General features: G+C 47.6%; 1 protein-coding gene across 2 annotated transcripts in view; it reads left to right on the top strand.

Annotated features, from left to right (window-relative positions):
- The first annotated feature begins 284 nt into the window (after positions 1 to 284).
- The window catches only part of IQCA1 (IQ motif containing with AAA domain 1), a 105,562-nt gene continuing 85,352 nt past the window's right edge, over positions 285 to 20,494 (top strand). For both annotated transcript variants that reach the window (XM_027905602.1, XM_027905601.1), the window contains exons 1-5: positions 285 to 348; positions 11,035 to 11,359; positions 14,517 to 14,630; positions 16,693 to 16,875; positions 17,593 to 17,664. In XM_027905602.1, coding sequence (XP_027761403.1) covers positions 338 to 348; positions 11,035 to 11,359; positions 14,517 to 14,630; positions 16,693 to 16,875; positions 17,593 to 17,664 — 705 coding nt within the window. In that variant the 5' untranslated portion in view covers positions 285 to 337. The remainder of the gene's footprint in view (positions 349 to 11,034; positions 11,360 to 14,516; positions 14,631 to 16,692; positions 16,876 to 17,592; positions 17,665 to 20,494) is intronic.

Below are 20,494 nucleotides of genomic sequence, written 5' to 3'. Positions count from 1 at the left end.
CTGATCTAGTGGAAGATGTCCCTGTCCATGGCAGGGGCGGGGGGGGCAGGACGGGATGGCCTTCGAGTCTCCCTTCCAACCCAAACCGTTCCGTGATTCTGTGGAGAGGGAGGAAAGGAATAAAGCGGTGTGTGTGTGGGGGGGGAACCTAAAAGTCCTTTTAGTGGCCCGGACAAGCCCCGGGGCAGGGCCGGGCCGGGCCGGGCTCGCTCCTCCCGCTCCGTCTCCGCGGTAACGGCGGCGGCGGCCGGAACGGGCCCGGGGCCGGCACAGGGACCGGGACCAGCCTCGGATCGGGATCGGTGTTGGGGTCCGGCCCTGGGGATCCCTGCCCAGCATGTCCCAGGCGTGAGTAGCGCGGGGAGAGCCCCCCCTGGGAAGGGGGTTTAAAAGCACCCCGAGCTCCGGCGGGCCGAGGGGAGGCAGGGCCGGCTCTGGCGGGGGGGGGGCAGGCGGGACTCGTCCCCCCGGAGCGACCGCGATGGGAGCAAAGTTAGGCAAAGAGCCACGTTATTCCCTTTGCTCAGAAGGTTCCTCGCTTACAGACCCATCCGCCCATCGGGGTGTTTTTTTTTTTCTTTTTTTTTTTTCTTTTTTTTTTTTCGGCACAACGCAAAGCTTCCCGAGTTTGCTCGTGACAAGCAGGCACCGAGGATGGCACTGGATCCGAGTCCCGAAGTGCCATTCCTCCGGGAACGTAACTCAAAGAGTCCAAGCCCCCGCATTAAGCAGGAATTAATACTGTTGCTGTGCTACAGCGCTGGGAGCTGAACGGTGAGCATCTCCCACAGCATTATCCTCCAGCTCCAGCAGCGCAGAGCCCTGGGCACAGCTCGGTTTGGGGAGGTTCTTATTCCCTGTTCTGAGCTGGTTGTGGCTTGCTCAAGCTGAATAAGCGAAAGCACATTAGAGAAAGGAAAAAAAAAAATCTAAAAAGCAGCTCGGGGGTTAATTTCTACCTCCCTCGCCTCCTCTCCTTCACATCTAAGCTCTGGCCTGGTCAAACCTGGCCATATCCAAACTGCTGCCCCAGCAGGTTGTGAGCAAAGCCTCTCCTGTTTTCTTTCCCATGGTCCTCCTACTCAGCATCAAAACCTCCTGTTACTTTTGCTCAGTATCATCTTTCCAAACTCCCAACTCCTTGCCAGGTAAAACCCCTCGCACTTCCAAGCCTCAGAACTAGAGCAGCTCTCCTTGTCACCTCCACCTTGGATTTCACAGAATCATAAAGACTATAAAAGACCTCCAAGATCACCAAGTCCAACCTTCAGCCACCACCATGCCCTCTAAACCATATTGCGGGGTGCCACGTCTACTTGTTCTCTGAACACTTCCAGCTGTGGTGACTCCACCATCCCTGGCAGTACCCTGTTCCAATGCTTAACCGCTGTTTTAGTGAAGAATTTTTTTTTTTAATATCACCTCTAACCTCCTCTGGCTCAAGTTGAGGCCATTTCCCCTTGTCCTAGAGCTGGCTGCCTGGGAAAAGAGGCTGACCCCCACCTCACCACAACCTCCTCCGGGTAGCTCCAGAAGGCAGTAAGGTCTCCCCTGAGCCTTCTTTTCTCCTCTAACCCAGCCTCCTGCCTCAAACACATTTACAGCCTCAGCCAGATACCACCACAAATTCCACTGCTTTCCAGCCCTGCAGCTTCCTTTTCCATGCTCCTCGGCTCAGGAGAGAAAGGTGAGGCGAAAGGAATAGAGAACATTCCCAAGGGTACAGCAGAGACTGTCTGGGGGCTGGATCCAAGGACACACACCCAGCACAGACTCCAGCAGGCACAAGTGTGAGGAAAGCTTGGTCAGGGGTCCCTGGTGAATCCAGTGCAGGACTTGGCTTGTAACAGCACAAATCCTGCCTTACACTGCCGTGGAGCCAGTTCAGGGGAGTTCACAAATTAATGGATAGTTATCTAAATTGCATTGTTTAGAAGGAGGGGGGGAAAAAAACAAACATACGAACCAAACACAAAAGCAGTGCTTGACCTCTTCCTGAGAGTTATCTCAGAGTCTGTCATTCCTACCAAGCCTCTGAATCGTGGCTGAGTATAGCTGGAAAATCCTTGTGATCCAACTGTTTTAACTCAGTTTAATTTCAACAGAGAGGGGGCTCTTTAGCATTTCCTATTGCATTGCCAACACCGAACAGCAAATCCACATAAACATGATACACATCTCACACCACATGACAGAAAGACATATCCAGTTCTGCTTCTGAGCGAGGTGGTGGTGCTGGAAAGGGGCTGCCACTGGACACACCGATGCTGCTGGGCTCAGTTAGATGTAATCAGGCTGTAGCTGCGCTCAGCACAGGATTTAGGGCTGGGCTAATCCAGCCCTTCACAAACACAAGTCTGGGTTGGTTCTTAAGGAAGTTACCCAGGCTACTGTTACACAGTTGTATGTGGTGAGGTTTTCCTGGCTGTAACCATAAATCATAGAATTGTCTAGGTTGGAAAACCATCCAGTCCAACTGTTCCAACAGCACTGCCAAGGCCACCACTAACCCATGTTCCCAAGTGCCACATCCACGTGGCTTTTAAATCCCTCCAGGGATGGGGATTCCTGTGCCAAGGACTGACAACCCTTTCCATGAAGAAATATTTCCTAATATCCAGTCTGTCCTAGATCCTTCCAGTATCTAAAGGGGGCTTACAAGGAAACTGGAGAAGGACAAGCCCCAAGGCAGCCTTTCCTGGAGAAGGACTTGTCACACAGGCATGGAGTGATAGGGCAAGGGGGAATGGCCTTAAGCAGAAGGGCAGAGCTGGATTGGATATTAGGAAGGAATTCTTCCCTGTGAGGGTGGGCAGGCCCTGGCACAGGTTGCCCAGAGAAGCTGTGGCTGCCCCTGGATCCCTGGAAGTGTCCAAGGCCAGGTTGGACGGGGCTTGGAGTAACCTGGGCTGGTGGAAGGTGCCCCTGCCCATGGCAGGGGTGACACTGGATGTGCTTTTAAGGTCCCTTCCAACCCAAACCATTCATGATGAACTTTCCCTGGCACAACTTGAGGCCATTTCCAAAATATTTTAAATGCCATGTGACAGAATTATAACAGTCTTCCTCACGTGAAGGCAGCGAAGCAAAGAGCTAAATAACGCAAGGGGGTTGTGAGAAAGAACTTTGGTACTTCAGGAATACAAATGCTGCACGACACAAAGCTTTTTTTCTGAGCTGGAGTTCTGAGGCACGTTTGGAATCCTCAAGGCCCCGTGATTCTAACAGAGGTGTGGGCTAAAGCCCATGGCAGTGTTTAATTCCACTGCCTTAGTGAGCTTTGTCTCAGGGCAGAGCCAGGATGCTGAGAGAGCACACAGCCACGTCCTCTTTGGGTCAGTAACTCCAGCAGCCAGCCAAGGAAAAAGTCAGCATGTCCAGACATGCTTGGCATTTTCCAGGGACGCTCACAGTGCCCAGGAGAGTGAGCACAGCCACTGGCTGTAGGGTGATTAAAAAGTGCTGGAATATCTCACTTCCTAAAGTACTCAGCCCTCAGCATTTGCATACAGATGTACCTTTTGCTCCTGACACTGAACACCAGATTTACATAGATGCTTTTGCATTTATGTTTTCCTGATGTGTTTCCTCCTCTTTAGTGGATTTGTTTACCATCTCCTTGACCTGTAGGATCTTGACCAGTAATTTCTTACTCTGCCCTGACAGTCCTAGTCCAGACAAGTTCAAAGACGAGTCCTGGCACTGCTACCACTCCTACCCAGTTTTAATCAGCTACAAGACATTTACCACTGCCACCAAGGAGCTTTAAACAATCAAAAGCGCTTTAAAATTTAACCTCACGTCACAAATAGAGTTTATATGAATTCGCTGGTTAAATATGGGTCTAAGACAAGATCTTTAGCATCTCCCCTTCTGCTTCCGACAGGAACAACCAAAGGAAAGCTCTGTATTTTATGTTACGTCCCTCAGGTAAAGAAAATTAGTGTGGCAAAAACCAAAATGTGAAAGAGTGTCAGTGCAACTTCCCCTCGTCTCCCCCACTCTCCGCGGCTGAATTACGATGCAATTTCTTATGTTGTGATCACATCCTATTTTCTTCCCACGGGGCCCCAGCCTCACTCAGCCATTGGGCTGTTGTTGAATATTTCTTTTTATCCCCTCATTCAGGGTCTGGCCCCAGGCCATATTCTTCAAATTCCATCCAAACGCCACAATTATGAGCTTCCTCCTGGGCATTCCTGGCATGTTCTCTCTCCCCTGCATCTCCCAAGCAGTCACAGATCCATCTTTGCCCCTCCTTCCACCCCCTGGCGAGCATTAGCACATCATCTTGGTTATGTTAAAGCAGGAAATCAGGGACAGGGTCAAACTGATCACAGCTGAGGCTCAAAGCTGCAGCTCCCTCCCGTGCCCACCTTCATCTTAATGAGCAGGTAGGGAAGGATCTCGTGCATTACTTGGACAGTGTCTCCTTTGGGAGCAAGCACTGTCAGTGGAAATATCCCAGCAGCACCTGTGCTAGGAAACAGCAAAAAAACAGGCCACAGTTATCCAGAAACTGAGTAGATTGTGTTAACTTTGAGCTTAAAGCCTCCTGCTCCTGCGCAGGGGCAGAGCAGCACCCAGACACAGCACTTGCCCTTTGTGCATGGAATTGTAGGCAGCCAGATGGGTGATGGCTCTTTCCTCTTCTAGGAGGGGTTGGGGGGCGAAGAAAAAATTAAAATTACACATCTGGGATGGTTAAAGCTGAAATAAAACTTCATTGCCACACGGAGAAAAGTGTGTTCTAGGAAAATGCTTCTTGGGACGGGGCATCCACGACTTCTCTGGGCAACCTGTGCCAATGCCTCACCACCCTCACAGGGAAGGATTTCTTCCTGTTATCCAGTCTAAACCTACTCTCAGCTTGAAGCCATTCCCTCATGTCCTGTCACCCCAGGCCCCTGTAAATAGTCTCTCTCCATCTTTCCTGTAAGCTCCCTTCAGGTACTGAATGGCTACAATTAGGTCACCCTGGAGCCTTCTCTTCTCCAGGCTGAACCATCCCAATTCTCTTGGTGCCTCCTCTGAACTCTCTCCAGCAGCTCCATGTCCTTCCTGTGCTGGGGACCCCAGAGCTGGAGGCAGCTCTGCAGCTGGGCTCTTAACCTGAGCAGAGGGTTGGGATCACATCCCTTGACCTGCTGGCCACGCAGGACACAATTGTCCTGCTAACCCCAGAGGGAAGGGCAGCCTTTGGAGCACTCAGCAGCAAAGTTCACCCCAGAATTTAGGCTTATTCACTTTGGCATGTCCTCCTGTAAGGGAACAGCCCTTTTCCCTGTCAGCCTCGAGAGTCAGGCTGGAGCAGGTGCCTCAGACCTGCCGAGGTGAAGTGTTGCTGCTGCTGCTGCTGCTGAGTGAAGCTGCTCCCTCACCCTCCCTGCAGTTTCCCGTTACATTTCTGCCACACAAATCCTTTATCCCTCATTGTCCTTCTGTCATAGGACCCAAGACTGAAATTGGAGATGACAGAGGCACAGAGCTGTTCACGGTAACAATGCCAGCAGGCTGTGTGTGTTTTCCTCCTGTCACAACCAAAGCCTGCTGAGGTTTATCCTTTATTTTCCCCAAATGCTTCCAAACTCTGTAAAACTTCGTGGCTAGAGAGCAGGCATGCTTAAAAAGTCATCTGGCAGAGTTACATTCACCACCAGCTGAGGAGTTTGGCATAACTGTGAGACTAATCTTGTTTAAGGAGCAAGGCAGGCTTAAACAGGCTCATGAGCCGGCACTGCTCTGAACTGCAGGCTAAAGGCTTTTAAATCAGGAATTAATTCAGACAACATTTCAGCCAATTTGGTTCATAAAATCAGAGAACATGCTGAGTTGGAAGGGACCATCAGGGTCATTGAGTCCAACTCCTGACCCTGCACAGGACACCACAAGAATGCCACTGAGAGCATCGTCCAAACACTTCTTCAACTCACAGGTTGCCCACACTGATCTGTTTCTGCCTGCACCTCTCCACCTCCAAAAAGATTTGTCTATAATAGGACAAAAGAGAAAAGAGGAGGGTAGTCCTATAGTATTTTTAGCCCAGCAATCACCTTGCAATACCTGAGAAGGCTGTGGTGGGGAAACAGCTAACTGCTGGCCTGGATCAGCCAAGCAGGCATCCTAAGTCTGGTGTTTTTAGAAAGAGAGAAGGAAAAAGGAAAGCAGCAGCATTTGTACAGACCCCTTTTCCTCTAGGGGCCTCACTTTCCCCTCCCAACCTTTGTGTCTTGTTTCTTTATTTTACAGAGGCTGCAGGGCAGGGTTTCCCTCCCCAGTGTTTGCCCAGGGCTCAGCACAATGACTGACTTGTGTCTGGAGGGGACCCTGAGGACTGGCCCCTGCACACACTTCCTTGTCACTGGACCCCCATCTCAGTCCCCTCTGCTTCTCGGTGTGACTGCTGGCTTGTCCTGCATGGTAGGGGATAAGTGCTGGGCTCCTTGAGCCCTGCTGCGCATCCCCTTCCTCTCACAAACCCTGTGGTGCTTTTTCCAGTCCCTGTTGATGGCCCAGCACAGCCCAGTCCCATCTCCTGAGAAAGAAGCAGCTCAGGTGGTTTGCAGTGGCAAGAGAGGAGCTTCAGAAATGTTTTAACACATCCAGTTTAGGGCTCACTGAATCACACAGGAGCTTCCAAATTAGGTGAAGAGAGCTAGGCCAAATCAGAGTCAAATGTTTTCCCTTCCCTCTCTTAATAGATGCCCATCTCTCAGGAAAAAAAGTAGGGTCCATGCAGCCCTACACTGCCACAGCATTAACGTGGCTGGCTGTGGAAGCAAGAGATATTCCCATCCTCAGAGGACAGCCCAGAAAAACGAGGCATCAAAGCAGCCAGAGTCCAGCCCACGGACAAATCCAGGGACAGACACAGCTTGGAGCGCAAAGTGTGCCATGTCCTGCAACAGCAGAGACACTATTTCCCTTTGGTAGCCAAGTAAAACACCAAAACACTTCAGGAGGAGGGGAAGGGGAAGAAAAGCCACAAAAGGTGACCTCCACTGATGCCAGATTCTAGGCTCAGCTCAAGAGCGGTCTGAGGAACAGTTAGTGATGCTCAGCACAAACCCTTCCAAGGTTTTTAAGCCTTAGAACCGGCGTAACACCAGTAAAAGCAGGCTCACCCTACCTGCACTCAAAACCAGCACACTCGTCCAAGTGTAGGGAGAGATGGGTCGAGCAAACAAGCAGAGTTAGAGGGACCTGGAAAATTAAAACGAGGCAATATGTAATTTGGCAGGATTTTAAACACCCCTATAACTTGAGCAGAAAAAAAAAACCAAAAACAAACAAACAAAAAACACACACACACACAAAAAAACCACAAAAACAAAACAAAACAAAACAAAACCATTGCTAGGCTTCGCTCTAAATAAGGAAGTTTTATTTTTGAGTGGTAAAAGTGAGATTCAAACCAGAAATCCTGCTATGGCAAAAAAGACTTCCTAAACCTGTGCTTTAGACTCTATTCCCACATTGTGGGAGGGAAGAGAAGGGACATCAGTGAGGAGTTAAAGCTTTGACCTTCCCTCCAAGCTGTAAGCTGCCAGAAAGCACTCTGGGGGCTCTGGAGTTTAGTCACTCGATGTGCTTTTTCCACATCCCATTACAGCATTGCTTATTTTCCCCACAACACCCCTATTTTGTAGTTGCTATGACAATTTGTACCATTGCTTACACTGCTGCATGCATGGAGACATCTGGAGACAGCCTTCTTCCCCAGAATTTAGTGACCTGATGGCTTGAGTAGGGGGGTTAGTTCAGTCCTGCTGGTTACCTGCACTAGTAGGCAGGTTAGATGCTCTAATCCCATCTAATTCGGATGCAATTCCACTGGATACAGCTCACAAGATGCTCATTACAGAGCAGGAACGAGCCTACAGGATGAACCAGGAACAGCAAATAAAGCAAGCACAAGCACTCGAGGCTGTGTTGTCCTCCCCCTTCAGCGTGTGGAAGCAATTTAGAGGGAGTTCACAACTTAATGCAAAGGGACACTGAGCAAACAGGCAAAAATTCAAATGGGGACTTAGGGGTCACACATTGTCTGGCTGAGAGGCAGCCCTCTCCTTTGCTTTTAAGGCACAACCTTGAAGTTATTCCTCCTTACTCCTCCTGCACATGTTTGTCTCTGAAGCTGACGGGCTCCTCTGGTTCACAGCACCTCTGCCAAGAGCCCCAGGTAGGACTATAAACACCAAATACACCTGATCCTTCAAACTAGTCCAGGAGGGCTCCCATTTGGACACCAGTTAAAACCTGAAATAACTATTGTAAAGCTGTTCTGGGGAGGGGAAACAAGTAGCTCTGGATGTCTCCTCTAGGGTTTTAATCAGGGTGAAGCAAAGAAACACTCAGATCACTTTTCTGCTTGCCCTGTCCTGTTATCAAGTATCTGATGTCCCCATCACATGCCTAACAAACTGCAGCCCTAGGGCCAGGTCCCCCCATGGTGTCAGTCACTCTGACCACAGCAGGTACACAGGGACAATCAGCCCATCCCAGCTGAAAATTTAACACTTCCACATCAACCTTTTCCTTCCATACTTTCTTTTCCAGCGGGCCCGTCCTTTCTTTTGCCCTCATTTGCACAAAACATCTCTGCTGCGAAAGCTGCAATCACGCCATAATACCCACAGTCTTAACATCTGACCCACAGCAACGTGCTTGCAATCGTCTCAGTGCTTATCTGCTAACCCAGTGCTTTATGGAAGCAATTACGTTCTATCTGGAGTGCCTTACGTTGACGTCCTCCGAAGGGCTGCAGTGCCCCGGCCCCCTCCTCCCTCCACAGCTCATTCAAAACAGAGGAAAAAAAAAAGAGACTGGATATTCGCTGGCTCAGCAGGAGGAACCACTTGACATTCCTCAGTCAGAGGAGGCAGAAAGGGAGATGATTGTGAGCGGTGGGGTCGGTTCTCGGCGCGGGTAAGATCCGCTGGCTCCCTGCAATAACCTGCCTGGGAAACACTCCAGCCCGTGGATACCCACGGCTCGTAAATCAGTTGGGGTGGCTGTGGGGACAGCCCACAGGGCTGGGCTTCCCTGAAGGTTTATGACCCCCCCACTGTCTGTGAGAAGTCACAGCAAAGCACGTAGAACGCTGGGCTGTTTCCTCCTGCGTGGAAAACCCCGCAGGCCGACGCACATCCTCCCGTATCCTGGCTCCGGAGGAAGCGTTCAGAACTCCCAGGGATCACCCAGCAGAGCTCCCACCTAACTGCTGACCTTGTTTGTGCCCATCTTTCTCCACTCTGCTTATCTCCTGCACCTGGGTTAATTGCTGCAATTGAGTGATACGGGTGGTGCAATAGGATGTAAGTGAAGTAGGGAAAAAGGAAGGGGAAAGACCTGGGTGGGCTGCAGGAGCATTAGAAGCACGACCAGCTGCATCCTGCAGAAACCCAGATCAGCTGAAGAGCATAATACACACTTGACAAAGCTAATGGTGCAAATTCAATAGCAGGGTTCAGGTTAATGGTGTTTTTGCCAACTGCTCCGGGTAGTCCCAACGGCCCTGTCAGCATCCAGGACGTGCAGAACACCCCACACTTGCGGGCTGGAGTCTGTCCTGTCCATCCCACATGGCCCTCTTGCAGCACAAGCCTCAGGTCATTCTGTACTCTGCGATTGGGAATGATAAGATCAGCTGACAGAGCTCCAACTTAGGCATTTACGAGCGAGCACAAGCAATTTTAACAGCTGGCCCAGCTTTCTGGGCAGAATTAACACACCAGCACTCCCTCAGAGCAGCACGAGGTCTGCTCTGAAAGCTCATCTAATAAAGGCAGGGCCTTCTACTGTCCTCCTCCTTTTTTTATTGAGGAGCTCTAGGAACAGCAAGTGATAACTTGGTTAAGCACACGGATGGGTCTAGATTGCACCACTGAGGTCAACGGCCTTTATTGCTATGACTGACAAACAACAGTCAGCTTTCCCTGTTCCCATACCCACTGTTTTCCCCTCCTCCTGCAAACCTGCCAGCATGATTGAACTGGTTTTCTCCCAACATAACTGAGTCTCAGTGCAGAAGGAATTTCTGAGCTCTGCTGCTAGAGAAGGCTTCTCAGACATGTAAGATTTTTAACACCTCTCACACCCCAGAGTCTCCATCTGGCAAAGAGAGTTTACAAAGGAGAACAAGACCTCATCCCTACCATAGGGGATAGCACCTTTCCATGACAAACCCGCTCCTTGAGCCCTTCTCTGAATAGAAGCCTCAGTGCTCAGAGTCTATTTCTTACTGCTTTAGGTTGATTTCCCAGGCTATTCTGCACTGATCTCCTTTCCTCACAAAAAGCCACTGACAGCCAGTCCATGCTCACATCAAAGCTATTCCCACCAAAACTACCAAGGGAACAGCATTATTGTCCTCTGGAAATGAAGATGGTCTTAGGTGACGTCTTCCATGCCACATAATCCCGTAGCCACTGGACCAGATATTAAGCAATTACTTGGAGAGCAATGGTTGCTACCACAGAAATAAATTATTTTCCTCATTTGAATATTCGAAATAACGCCTACAGCTTTGCTCTAGCGTTGGCACCAACCCCACCCTTACCCTGCAGTTAACTGCAGTCAACCACTGCAGAAAGGCAGAACAGCAACACAGACTTTAGAAACATCAGTTGGTCCTCAGCCCAAACATGCAGAGGCCTCAAGTAGACCTTCCCTGTTAAAGGAATTTGGGGGGGGACACCTTTTCTATTAAACATCTTCTCAGTTACCACCACCAAACAAAACTCCTGGCACTGCTGGTGGTCGTAACTCCAAGCATTCAAAGGATGCTTCAAGCATGTTAAGAATTCAGTTGAAAAGCTTTTAAGCTTTCTTCAGCAAAAAGGGAAACTTTTGCTAATGGTTTTTCAGATACTTTGTAGTTAAAATCTCTTTTATAAATGCAATGGCTCGCATTTCCAGGTTTGTGTTTTTTTTGAGAGCTCCACACACACACACACACACACACACACACACAAAGCCCTAGCATCTCTTGCTTTCGTGTCAGGCTAACACAGCCTTCCTCTTTTCAACCAGCACTTACTGCAAGATGTGGGCAGACGCCCAGAAAGACCTGGACGTGCTGCTCCAGAAAGAGAGGGAAGAGTTCCTGCAGCCAGAGACGAACCTCGAGAAGGTGTCCAAGATGTTGGCCACTTCCTACATCCAGTACCTGGAAGTGTTCCGTAAGCTGGCGGCCGCCTACGACCACCTGCTTCACCGGCAGAAGCGCGCGGCAATCCGGCCGGTGCTGGACAGCGTCATGGGCCGCATCCTGGAGATAAAAAGGGAGATGGTGAAGGTGGAGAACTCCGAGTGCCAGTGCCTGGATGACATCCTGATGGAACTCAATCGCCCCCTGGTAGGTCTCTGCCTCTCCTGGGAGGCTCAGCCCTCCAGGTCTGGGATTGCTCCCAGGGGATGGGGCAGTCGTGGCTCCTCTGGGCAAACCTGTGCCAGGGCCACCCCACCCTCACAGCCAAGAATTCCTCCCTCCCCAACATCCCATCTAACCCTGCCCTGTGGCAGGGTTAACTTTGACAGCTCTGCTGGTGGTGTCGGTAGCTTGACTCTGGCAAGATTTTCCTGTGGGATTAGACGGAAAATGGGAACTGCTCCGTAAGGTACAGTCCACCTCGGTCTGTCCTTTGTGTCCTGGTGAAATCAGCCTGGCCAGGCCTCTTCCAGGGGTCACAGGCGATGCTGAGACTTGCACAGACAAGTCCACTCGTTTGTAGCACAACAAACATTTGAGACCAGTCTCTGACTGTGAAGGAGGCAGGAGCACGTTCAGTGCCCGGGGTCGAGGAGTGCCTGATGGAAAAGCAGCCCTCAAAACACGAGTGTGACAGCGAGGCAAAGTGTGCAAGCTGAGCTCTGAAAGCAGGAGAAAAAACCATCTGGCGAAGGTGGTTCCTTCTCTCGCAGACAGCTCCATCTATTGTCACGTTCAGGTACCACTGCTCTGCTAAAACCAGCTCGAATTCCTGCTTCTTCCACGATCTGAGGTGAATTGCCTGATATCATTACAACGTTATCTGAGATTTACAAACATGTTTCTGTAAATTTAGGGTAGGAATCGCCGTGAATTTTAAACCAGCTCTACCTTCTACTTTAATCACGCTTTTGAACTATTTTCAGCTATGAGAGAATGTAAACATCTCTGGGGAAACTAATCCTTCAAATCACGTTTTGAAATCTTTAGGCATTGCTGTTTTCGTGACTTAGCAGTAAATCCACCTGCAGGAAAATGTTGGCAAGTCTGAAAAGTCTTGCCTGACATCTACTAAAAAACAAGCATAAATTCAAATTCCTGCACCACACCTTAATTTTAAGAAGGCACGACATCCTTACCTACCACAAAAGAAAAGATTTCAGGGGTTTTTTTCCAAAGAAAATATATTTTGCTAGTTGATAGGGATACAGATTTATGGTTTTAATAAAATATTCACATATTCTTAGTAACAGAATAAAATTACTTGACAAATAACTCCTGTTTCCTCAAAGAATCTGCCCAGCAAGGGTACATCCACTCCTTCTTTCCTCTGTATTATCATGGGCTAAAATCCAGCATAATTGCAGGCAGAGAACACAACAGAATTGTCTCGTTTTATATCTTATGTGATGATATTGCATACTTTGTGCTATGTCACTGTAAGGCCAAAGCATCATGTTTCTCTAGTTCTGTACCTCGTGGTTTTGTACAGTTGCCTTCCAACATCCAGTCACTCCATTTCCTGGGCTAATTTGTGAAGGGATTTGGACCCTCAAATCCCCACGTGGAGCCACGAGGGGCTAAAAAGCTGCAAATTTGACTTCAGGATAAACATCCCGAGCCTATCTTTTCAATGCTGGGCCCCAGAGAGAGATTTTATGAAGAGAAGCAGGCTCCTTTCAGCCCCGCTGTTACAGCTTTGATCTCATCTTTACAAGTCAGTAAAAGTCCCAAGTCCAGAATCACTCGTAATTAAGGGCCAGGTGAGACATCAGGGATACCTGGTCAGCCCTACATGAGGGCATCCAGACAAACCCCTGGATTTCTTACACCTCAAAACGGCCAGATTTGTAAATCCACCCAGAGTTCTTTGCACCGAAAGTACAATGTGTAATCATTTCCATCAACTATCAAGGGCGTTGGAAGGTGCAAGCAGGGAGCTTTAGCAAGACAAATATTTAGAAACTTTAGCTGATCAGACCTCTGCATTGATAAAATCATCAGGGATCAACACAGTCCCACTTGGAAGCTTTCTTATGGCGTGTCCTGGTCTGCACAGCGTGCTGCTGAGGGAATTGGTAATGAATCCGTGAATTGGCAGTTCACAGGGGCTGTTTTCCTTGGCCACAGCCTTCCCCACATATTTTGGAAGCTGGGAGGCCTCAGGGCTCACAAGCAGCACGTTCACCATGTGCCTGGGTCAAGGCAGAAGTGCTTTTCTCCTCCTCCCTGTCCACACCAAAGCTGGCACCGAGGCCACGAGGATCAACTCAGAGGTCTCCCTGAGCAGGTCAGAGCCCACCAGTTTCCACAGATCAGGGAGAACTGAGAGCACAGCACCAGGTCTTGTACCTGTCTTGGGCTCCACAAGCACCTGGGGACGAACCACTGGGTAATTCGACTGTGCAACCCCTCCTGAGTAGCACGACAGGGTAACTCCTGCCTGTATCCCCCATCCCTCCTTCTGGGCAAATCGTTTGCTTGAGGAATTCCTGAACCAGAATATAGGGAACAGGGACCAGTATGAATCAGGCCTATGAAGACATGTTCCCCCCCCACTTCAAGAAATATACTTGCCAGTAGTTGTTCTTGAAGAGTTATCCCTAGTCTTTAGTATGATACAAGGAACAGGTTGTGTCACTCCGCAGCATCTTAACTTTTGGGGAGGTTTTTTTGTCTCCTTCTCTGCGTCTCTTGTCATTTCTCAGCAATTCTACAGGAGGAGAATCACCAAAAAAAATGTAAATCAGTTGCATCTTTTTAAAGATGGAAACTAGTAAAGACAGCCTCTTCTAGTCATGCCTCATTTGAAGAAGTGACTGAGATACTTCAGACAGTGACAGATTGTCTACAGGTCAAAATACCTGCAGACAAAAAGAATTAGGCTTTGGAACCTTGTAACGGTTAAAAAAATGCAAGAGAATGGATCTATTTTTCATGTTGATTAAAACAAGAAGTGGGATGATCACACAACCAGGGCTATTCAGTTTGGTGGAAATCATGTTTAAATTTCCGGCAACCCTGCCAAATATTTTAGCAATTTGATAATATAATTGAGCTATTATAAAAAGAAAGATTTCTGGGCTCACATGGTTCAGAAACTGGGTTGATTTATTTGTTTTTGTTGAATTAGGCCTTAAGTAATTGCAAAGTAACGGCAGCTGTTACAGAGGTCAAATTCCCCAACGCTCCGAAACATTCAACAATCTCTGTTCTATTTAATTGCTTTGTAAAGGTGTTCAGTTAATCAGTAATGTAATTTAAACGCAGCTCTAAAAAGTATCTCCTGCCTTTCTTCTTCTAGGAAGACATAGAAATACCCATCCCAAAGTATTTCATCGAAGAAAATCTGGAAGTTCTGCGGGAGAGGGAGAAAACCCTTGATGAGATTTTGCTGAATGCTGGTTTGCAAGAGCAGGTAAATGTATCCCTTACCTACATATCACACTTAATTTGTTTAGTTTATAGCCACACGTGCCTGAACACATGAGCCAACAGAGTGAGAAGTGCTTTTATAGCAGTTAGGAAGTAATAGTCTGTTTACAGATAAGGCACCAACAGAAAATAACCCCAAGATTTTCCTGTCTAACAATATCCAGTCACATCCCGAGCCTGGTTAAGACTGAAATCGTTCCACTCTGCTTTATGTGTGTGAGAGTGTCAGAGAAAAGGGCAGCACACTTTGGCCCAGTTTAGTAGGTGCTTTATTTGTCTAGCTAACCCTCATCATGTAATTAGCCCTACTGAAATCAGGCTGTGCTTAAGCTTTCCTGAACCAGGATTCCTGACTGGAGCGGGGCAGAACTGGGAGTTCAGCTCAGCACAGCTGTTGGCATTCGGTTGTTTTACAACCCTGAGCAGCAAGTTGCAGTTTCTGCCGTGCAGCCACAGAGCTGCAGCTGCTGGGAGGAGTAGAAAATTGAGTTTTGGCAGAGCAAAAGCGATTACAGGGAAGCGCGTGAGTGCTCCAGTGAAGGCTGATCTGGATTTGATATACTTCTGACCTTTTGGGAATGGTATGTTGCCTACAAGCAGATCCCTTGAAATAAACAACTGTGCCTACATGCCTGGACAACCTGGATTCATGGATGGGACAGCCATAAGATACAGTCCTGATGGACCACTTGGTCAAACTTCTGCATTGCCCCACCAGCGAATTCTCCACCAGAGATTGATTGTGTGTGCTGGTTCCACAAAATAAGGGAGGGAGAGAGTTCCCAGAGCTAGAAACAGCCCTGGTCAGACAGAGCACAGATGCTTTACTGGGCAGCTGCAGCCCCCCTGGCCTCCCCAGGAGAGCTCTGGGTGAGTTGTCTGCTCTTCTGGCACTCTGGTGTCAGCTTGAGGAGATCCTGTACATCCAGGAGATCCTGGAGCCTTTTAGTTTCCCCCAGTTTTGCTCTTGCCCCTGCTCAATGTGGCATCCATCAGATAATGCTGTCTAGTTTGCAACAAGCTCACCTGGGAGCACCAGGCTCTGGCAGGATCTCCCAGTGCCACAGAGGCAGAAGAGTCGATAAACATTAATAAAATCATCTCACACAGTGTGAATGCAGGGCCTGTGCTGCACTTCCAGCTCAGTGACCGCTGGGATTGCTAGAGGGTTGTCAGCACTCCTGCACACAGCCTGGGACACTCAGGAAATCCTCACTGCTGTGCAACAGGCCATGGAATTCTTCAGTGTCCGTGGCACTGCTGTTACAGGCAGTCCACCATAAATCCAAACCGGTGGAGTGAATCTGAGCAATCTCCTCTGCACATCGTTTGTCCTTCTGTGTAATCCTGTCGTAGAAAGCCCTGCTGAAAGCAATAAGTGCCACACAATATATGTAGGAGGATTAAATGGGAACTGTCTCCAGCTGGGGAGTAACAGCAAGAAAGGACAGTGATTCGGCTTTTCCATGGAGAGCATCAGGGTTCTTAGGAGCGAGAAAAGGGATTCCTTCTCTCCACCTGCACTGCTCCGCTCTATTTTTCCCCCAAGCCTCTTCTGCCTGGGCTGACTCAGCCTCTCCTTCCACTCAGCAAAGCAACTGCAGTCCCAGCAGCACATCCAGAAACACATCCCTTCAGAAAAGGAAAGGGAAACATTGCAGAGCCTAAGAAATGCACCTTTTAGTAGGACCAAGCCCCGTGGTCCTTCATGTCATTTTTCTCAGCAGGATGTACGAGCCATGTAGAGCCATCGTGGCTTCCCACCATAGCATCAGGTTTTCCTCATCACACATCAACACACCAGGCTCACTTGCTCCCCAAGATCCTCAGAAATACACCTCTCACAAGATATCAAACTTCCAAGATACTGCAAGGTAGCCCTGAGACAGGAGTGTCTGCTGCCTGTGACAGGATATTTTCATCTTAGAAAAGTTTCTACAAGTAGTTCATTCTCTGTTTCATTTGCTAATTGAGGCGGGCAATTAACAAAACTCGTAACTCTCTTACTTTTCTTGGTTCCATCCCTTTTGGTTGTGTTGCTGAAGGAACCTGTCGAGGCCATGGCACTTCCAGAGGCCATCAAGCTGATCCAGGTGGCAGAACGGGCTCGCCAGGGCCGCAGCCGGGCTGTGTTCATGAGGAGAATTTACCTGGAAGAGAATAGAACAACTAAACAAGAGGAGCAGACGGGTCCGAGTCCAGATGACGCTGCCACTCGCATTCAAAAGGTGAATTTTCAATTTAACAACAATTCTGGCAACCCCAAGTGGCAGCGTTTTGTTCAGAAGAACAGCTGGGGACAAAGACAGCTCAGAGGATGGGAAGTGTTCTGAAATGATCACTTTTAGGTTGTCCAGCAAGGTAAAATACGTAACTTAAACCACTTAAAATGAGACAGAGCCCTAGATGCGAGATCAGTGGGAACAGTCCTGCACTGGCAATGCAGGATGACTTTATAACCTACACGTTGTTTTTCCATTCTGATTTTAATGACCTCAGTTGCTCTTTCTGGCCTCCCCTTGGAATTCAGTGCATCTCAGAATTCATGCCTTTTCCTGTGATCTCCAGGGAAGAACTTCATTCCATATCTTGAAAAGATGGCAAAGGGAGATCAACACTAAATTCCAGAAAAAGTCCTTACACATCAGTAATTCAGACAATTCAGCCTGATGAGAACAAGAGCTCACTCTAAATATTAAGTCTGAACACTTCATGAAACCATGACAGTGTTTTGTTTAGAAGCAAGATATACCAGTGCGAGGGATAACAAACCTCAGAATTTGTTAAAAAAAAAAAAAAAATCAGATGGCAACCTGCTAAAAAGCAATAGTTTCAATTGTGTATTGTGCCTTTCCTTCCTCGATTTGTTTTTTCCTGTGTCTGCCCCAGTAAAGGAAGCTGTAACAAGGCCCATTTATCTCATCAGAGCTTTGTTTACAACTCAGGTTTGGCGTGGATATGCCCAGCGCAAGAGAACGGAGAAAATGAGAGAAGAGGAAATGATATTCCTGGGGATCGTAAGTGGTGCTGCCTAGAGAATAAGAAAATGCCCCACTCTGTTTGTTCTTCAGACTTTCCTAATTCAGCACGTGACGAGGCAATTAATTTCTGAGGTTCTTTGGGTTTTAAAAGGAGCCTCTGAGGAATAAGGAACTAAACTGGAATGATGGACGGCACAGGAGCAGCACAATTTGTCTTCTGCTGAGTGGTTTTGTGCTGTCTGTACATGGCCCAATGTGTGGGGCAGATGTGGAAATGGGTTGTGTAGAATTTGCCCCAGGTTTGAGGGAATTTGACCCAGGCAAGGAAATTCTATTGAATCAACTTCTCAGTCACGATTTCGAGGCCCGTGAGGTGCCTTATTTCTGGAGGAGAATTCCCAGAGGCCTTAAAGGTTGGAAAAGCCCTCTAAGATCATCAAGTCCAACCCTTAGGCCAGCACTGCCAAGGCCACCATTGGCCCATGTCCCCAAGTGCCACATCCGCATGGCTTTTAAATCCCTCCAGGGATGGGGACTCCACCACTGCCCTGGGCAGCTGTGCCAGGGCTGGACAGCCCTTTCAGTGAAGAAATTTTTCCTGATATCCAACCTAATTAAAGCAGCAAAGTTTTCTTCCCCCACCCCTTTCCAAGTCACTGCACGTGTGTGTCAGGAGTAGGGAAGAGAAACATTAAAACTGGCATATTAATACATCAGTATTTCTATAAGTCCATATAAAAATAATCAAAATATTCCTCCCATCTTACTGCAAAAGCACAGGGAAATGAACAGCTGTCCATGGTCAGTAACATTGCACAGAGTGAAAAAAAAAAAAAAAAATAAATCAAAGCACCCTTCCCAGAAGGAACCTGTCCCTTCCCCACTTCTACAGCTCTTAAATGATTAATTTATAATTAATTTATAAACTAGTAGTTTAATTTCAAACTCAAACATGCTTTCTTCTTCTCCCCCCAGAGATTTTCTTGGGTGATTTTCTTGCCCAGCAATGGAATTACCCTTGGCCACCTTACAGGGTTACGAGAACCGATTGTGCCTATAGCAAATACAACAGTTAAGAGTAACCTTAAAATCTTACCTTTAGAAAGTAAAATACGCATTTTCCTAAGCTTTGCCATGTTAAATACGCATAACACTTTATGGATTGCTGCCTTTAACATCTGCTGGTCATTAACAGTAAACATGGCTAAACAGAGCCACGGGTGCCAGTTCTGCCTCTGCTTAAGATAAAATTCCCAGAGATTTTTTTAACTAGTGCAGACCTAATGGTGAATGCTTGGGATGTGCTGAAAATAAGTTAGAAACTACACCTTCTGAAAAACAAGGAATGGGTTCCTATCAAATCCCATGACAGCTTCTGTCGAGTCTTAGGAAGGAAACCTAAACCTGGTATCTGATTATTGGAAGGTTCACAGCCAAGCCCTCGTTTCGTGGTGGGCAGTGGTGGGAGTAACTGGTGACTGGGATGTAAATAGCCAGTTTATGGGGAGCAGAAGATAATCTATATGATCACGGGGAAGGAGGGAATTAAAACCAAACACATCCAGTGTGTTCATTTCCTGACTTCCCATTTAGGAGCAGGAGAATTGATGCTTGCTCCTCTGCACTCTGACTCATTGCTCCATATCAAGTATACAATCAAAGGATGTAGGGGGGGAAAAAAATGATACCTCTAAATAAAATAAAAGAATCTGTTCATCTCTCTAGTGATTTTATATTTCCCCTCACTTTTCATGCTGCATTCCCTTCCTTGGGCTCCAAAGGAAGTGAGTGGCAAGCAGGCACTGGTTCCCACTGATAGATAGGCAGCGAGCTCCAAAGGTCAGGTCCCTCTGATGTATGGTCACGTCAGGCCCCTGAAAAATGACCACAGATCTTCATGTGTAAATATGTTGAATTTGCTTTTCTAATGCTGCACGACTTAGATAAATTAGAAGACCCAGCCATCCATTACCCCAAGTCCATCCCAAAGGAGACCTGACTTTTGTTGCAAAAAATATAATTTCTCTTACAATTAGGGCTTTTTTAAAAAATGTCTGTCTTACTTTCAGATAAAAACTGCTTTACAGAAAGAGATGGTCCATTTGAAGTTCTGAATAATGATTTCTGGGAAAATTCAATTTTGTTGGCCTAAAAAACCACGAAAATAAGTGTAAAACCCAAGAACTGTCCAGTCTTTTACTTAATTCAGTATTATTTTCTTTCCTGTCTACTTGGTTCACAAAAATTTATGTATCTTTTCTGGAATTTGATTCTATTTCATCCTTAGCTCGATGACAGAGTACGAGCCTATGTTCCAGAGATTTTTCTTGGCTCTAAAGTAAAGCCTCGTTATTATTATTATTTATTAAAGCCTAATTGCAGAAGCAGCACGATTCCCTCAGCACATGTTTTTTCTAAACCTCCGATAAATCACACGTTGATATACCAGTTTAATTTGTGAAGAGCAGTGAGAGCCCTCCTAAGGGCACATATATCTTGATAACTGTATCCTGACCTTCCCCACATTCCTGCTGTTTACTGCCAGGTCCACACAACCACCATGACCACTGCTCCAGGCGCAGGTCTGTGTTAAAGCCACGCTGACCACGCTGACGTGGCAAGAAAACACATTAAGTCGTCTGGAAAACACGCACGTGACGTCTGAACAAACCTACAATTCCCTGCTCTGTTTGTACCATTACAGCTCAATTTAACCTGCTATTTCTGCAGGTCTTAAACTGGCATGTACTTCCACTGGTCTGTTTCTGGAATTTATAAATTCCCCTGTCACAAAACACCCATTTAGAGCTTGTTATGGCTGTTTAATTTTGCTGCAGAGCAGGCTGTTTGTCAGCCTTGGGGTATC

This window comes from Empidonax traillii, unplaced genomic scaffold (assembly GCF_003031625.1).
Source record: "Empidonax traillii isolate 1590-97213 ecotype Southwest subspecies unplaced genomic scaffold, ASM303162v1 scaffold1172:size163604, whole genome shotgun sequence".
Taxonomy (NCBI): Eukaryota; Metazoa; Chordata; class Aves; order Passeriformes; family Tyrannidae; genus Empidonax; species Empidonax traillii.
This window is presented reverse-complemented; position numbering and strand designations above follow the sequence as displayed.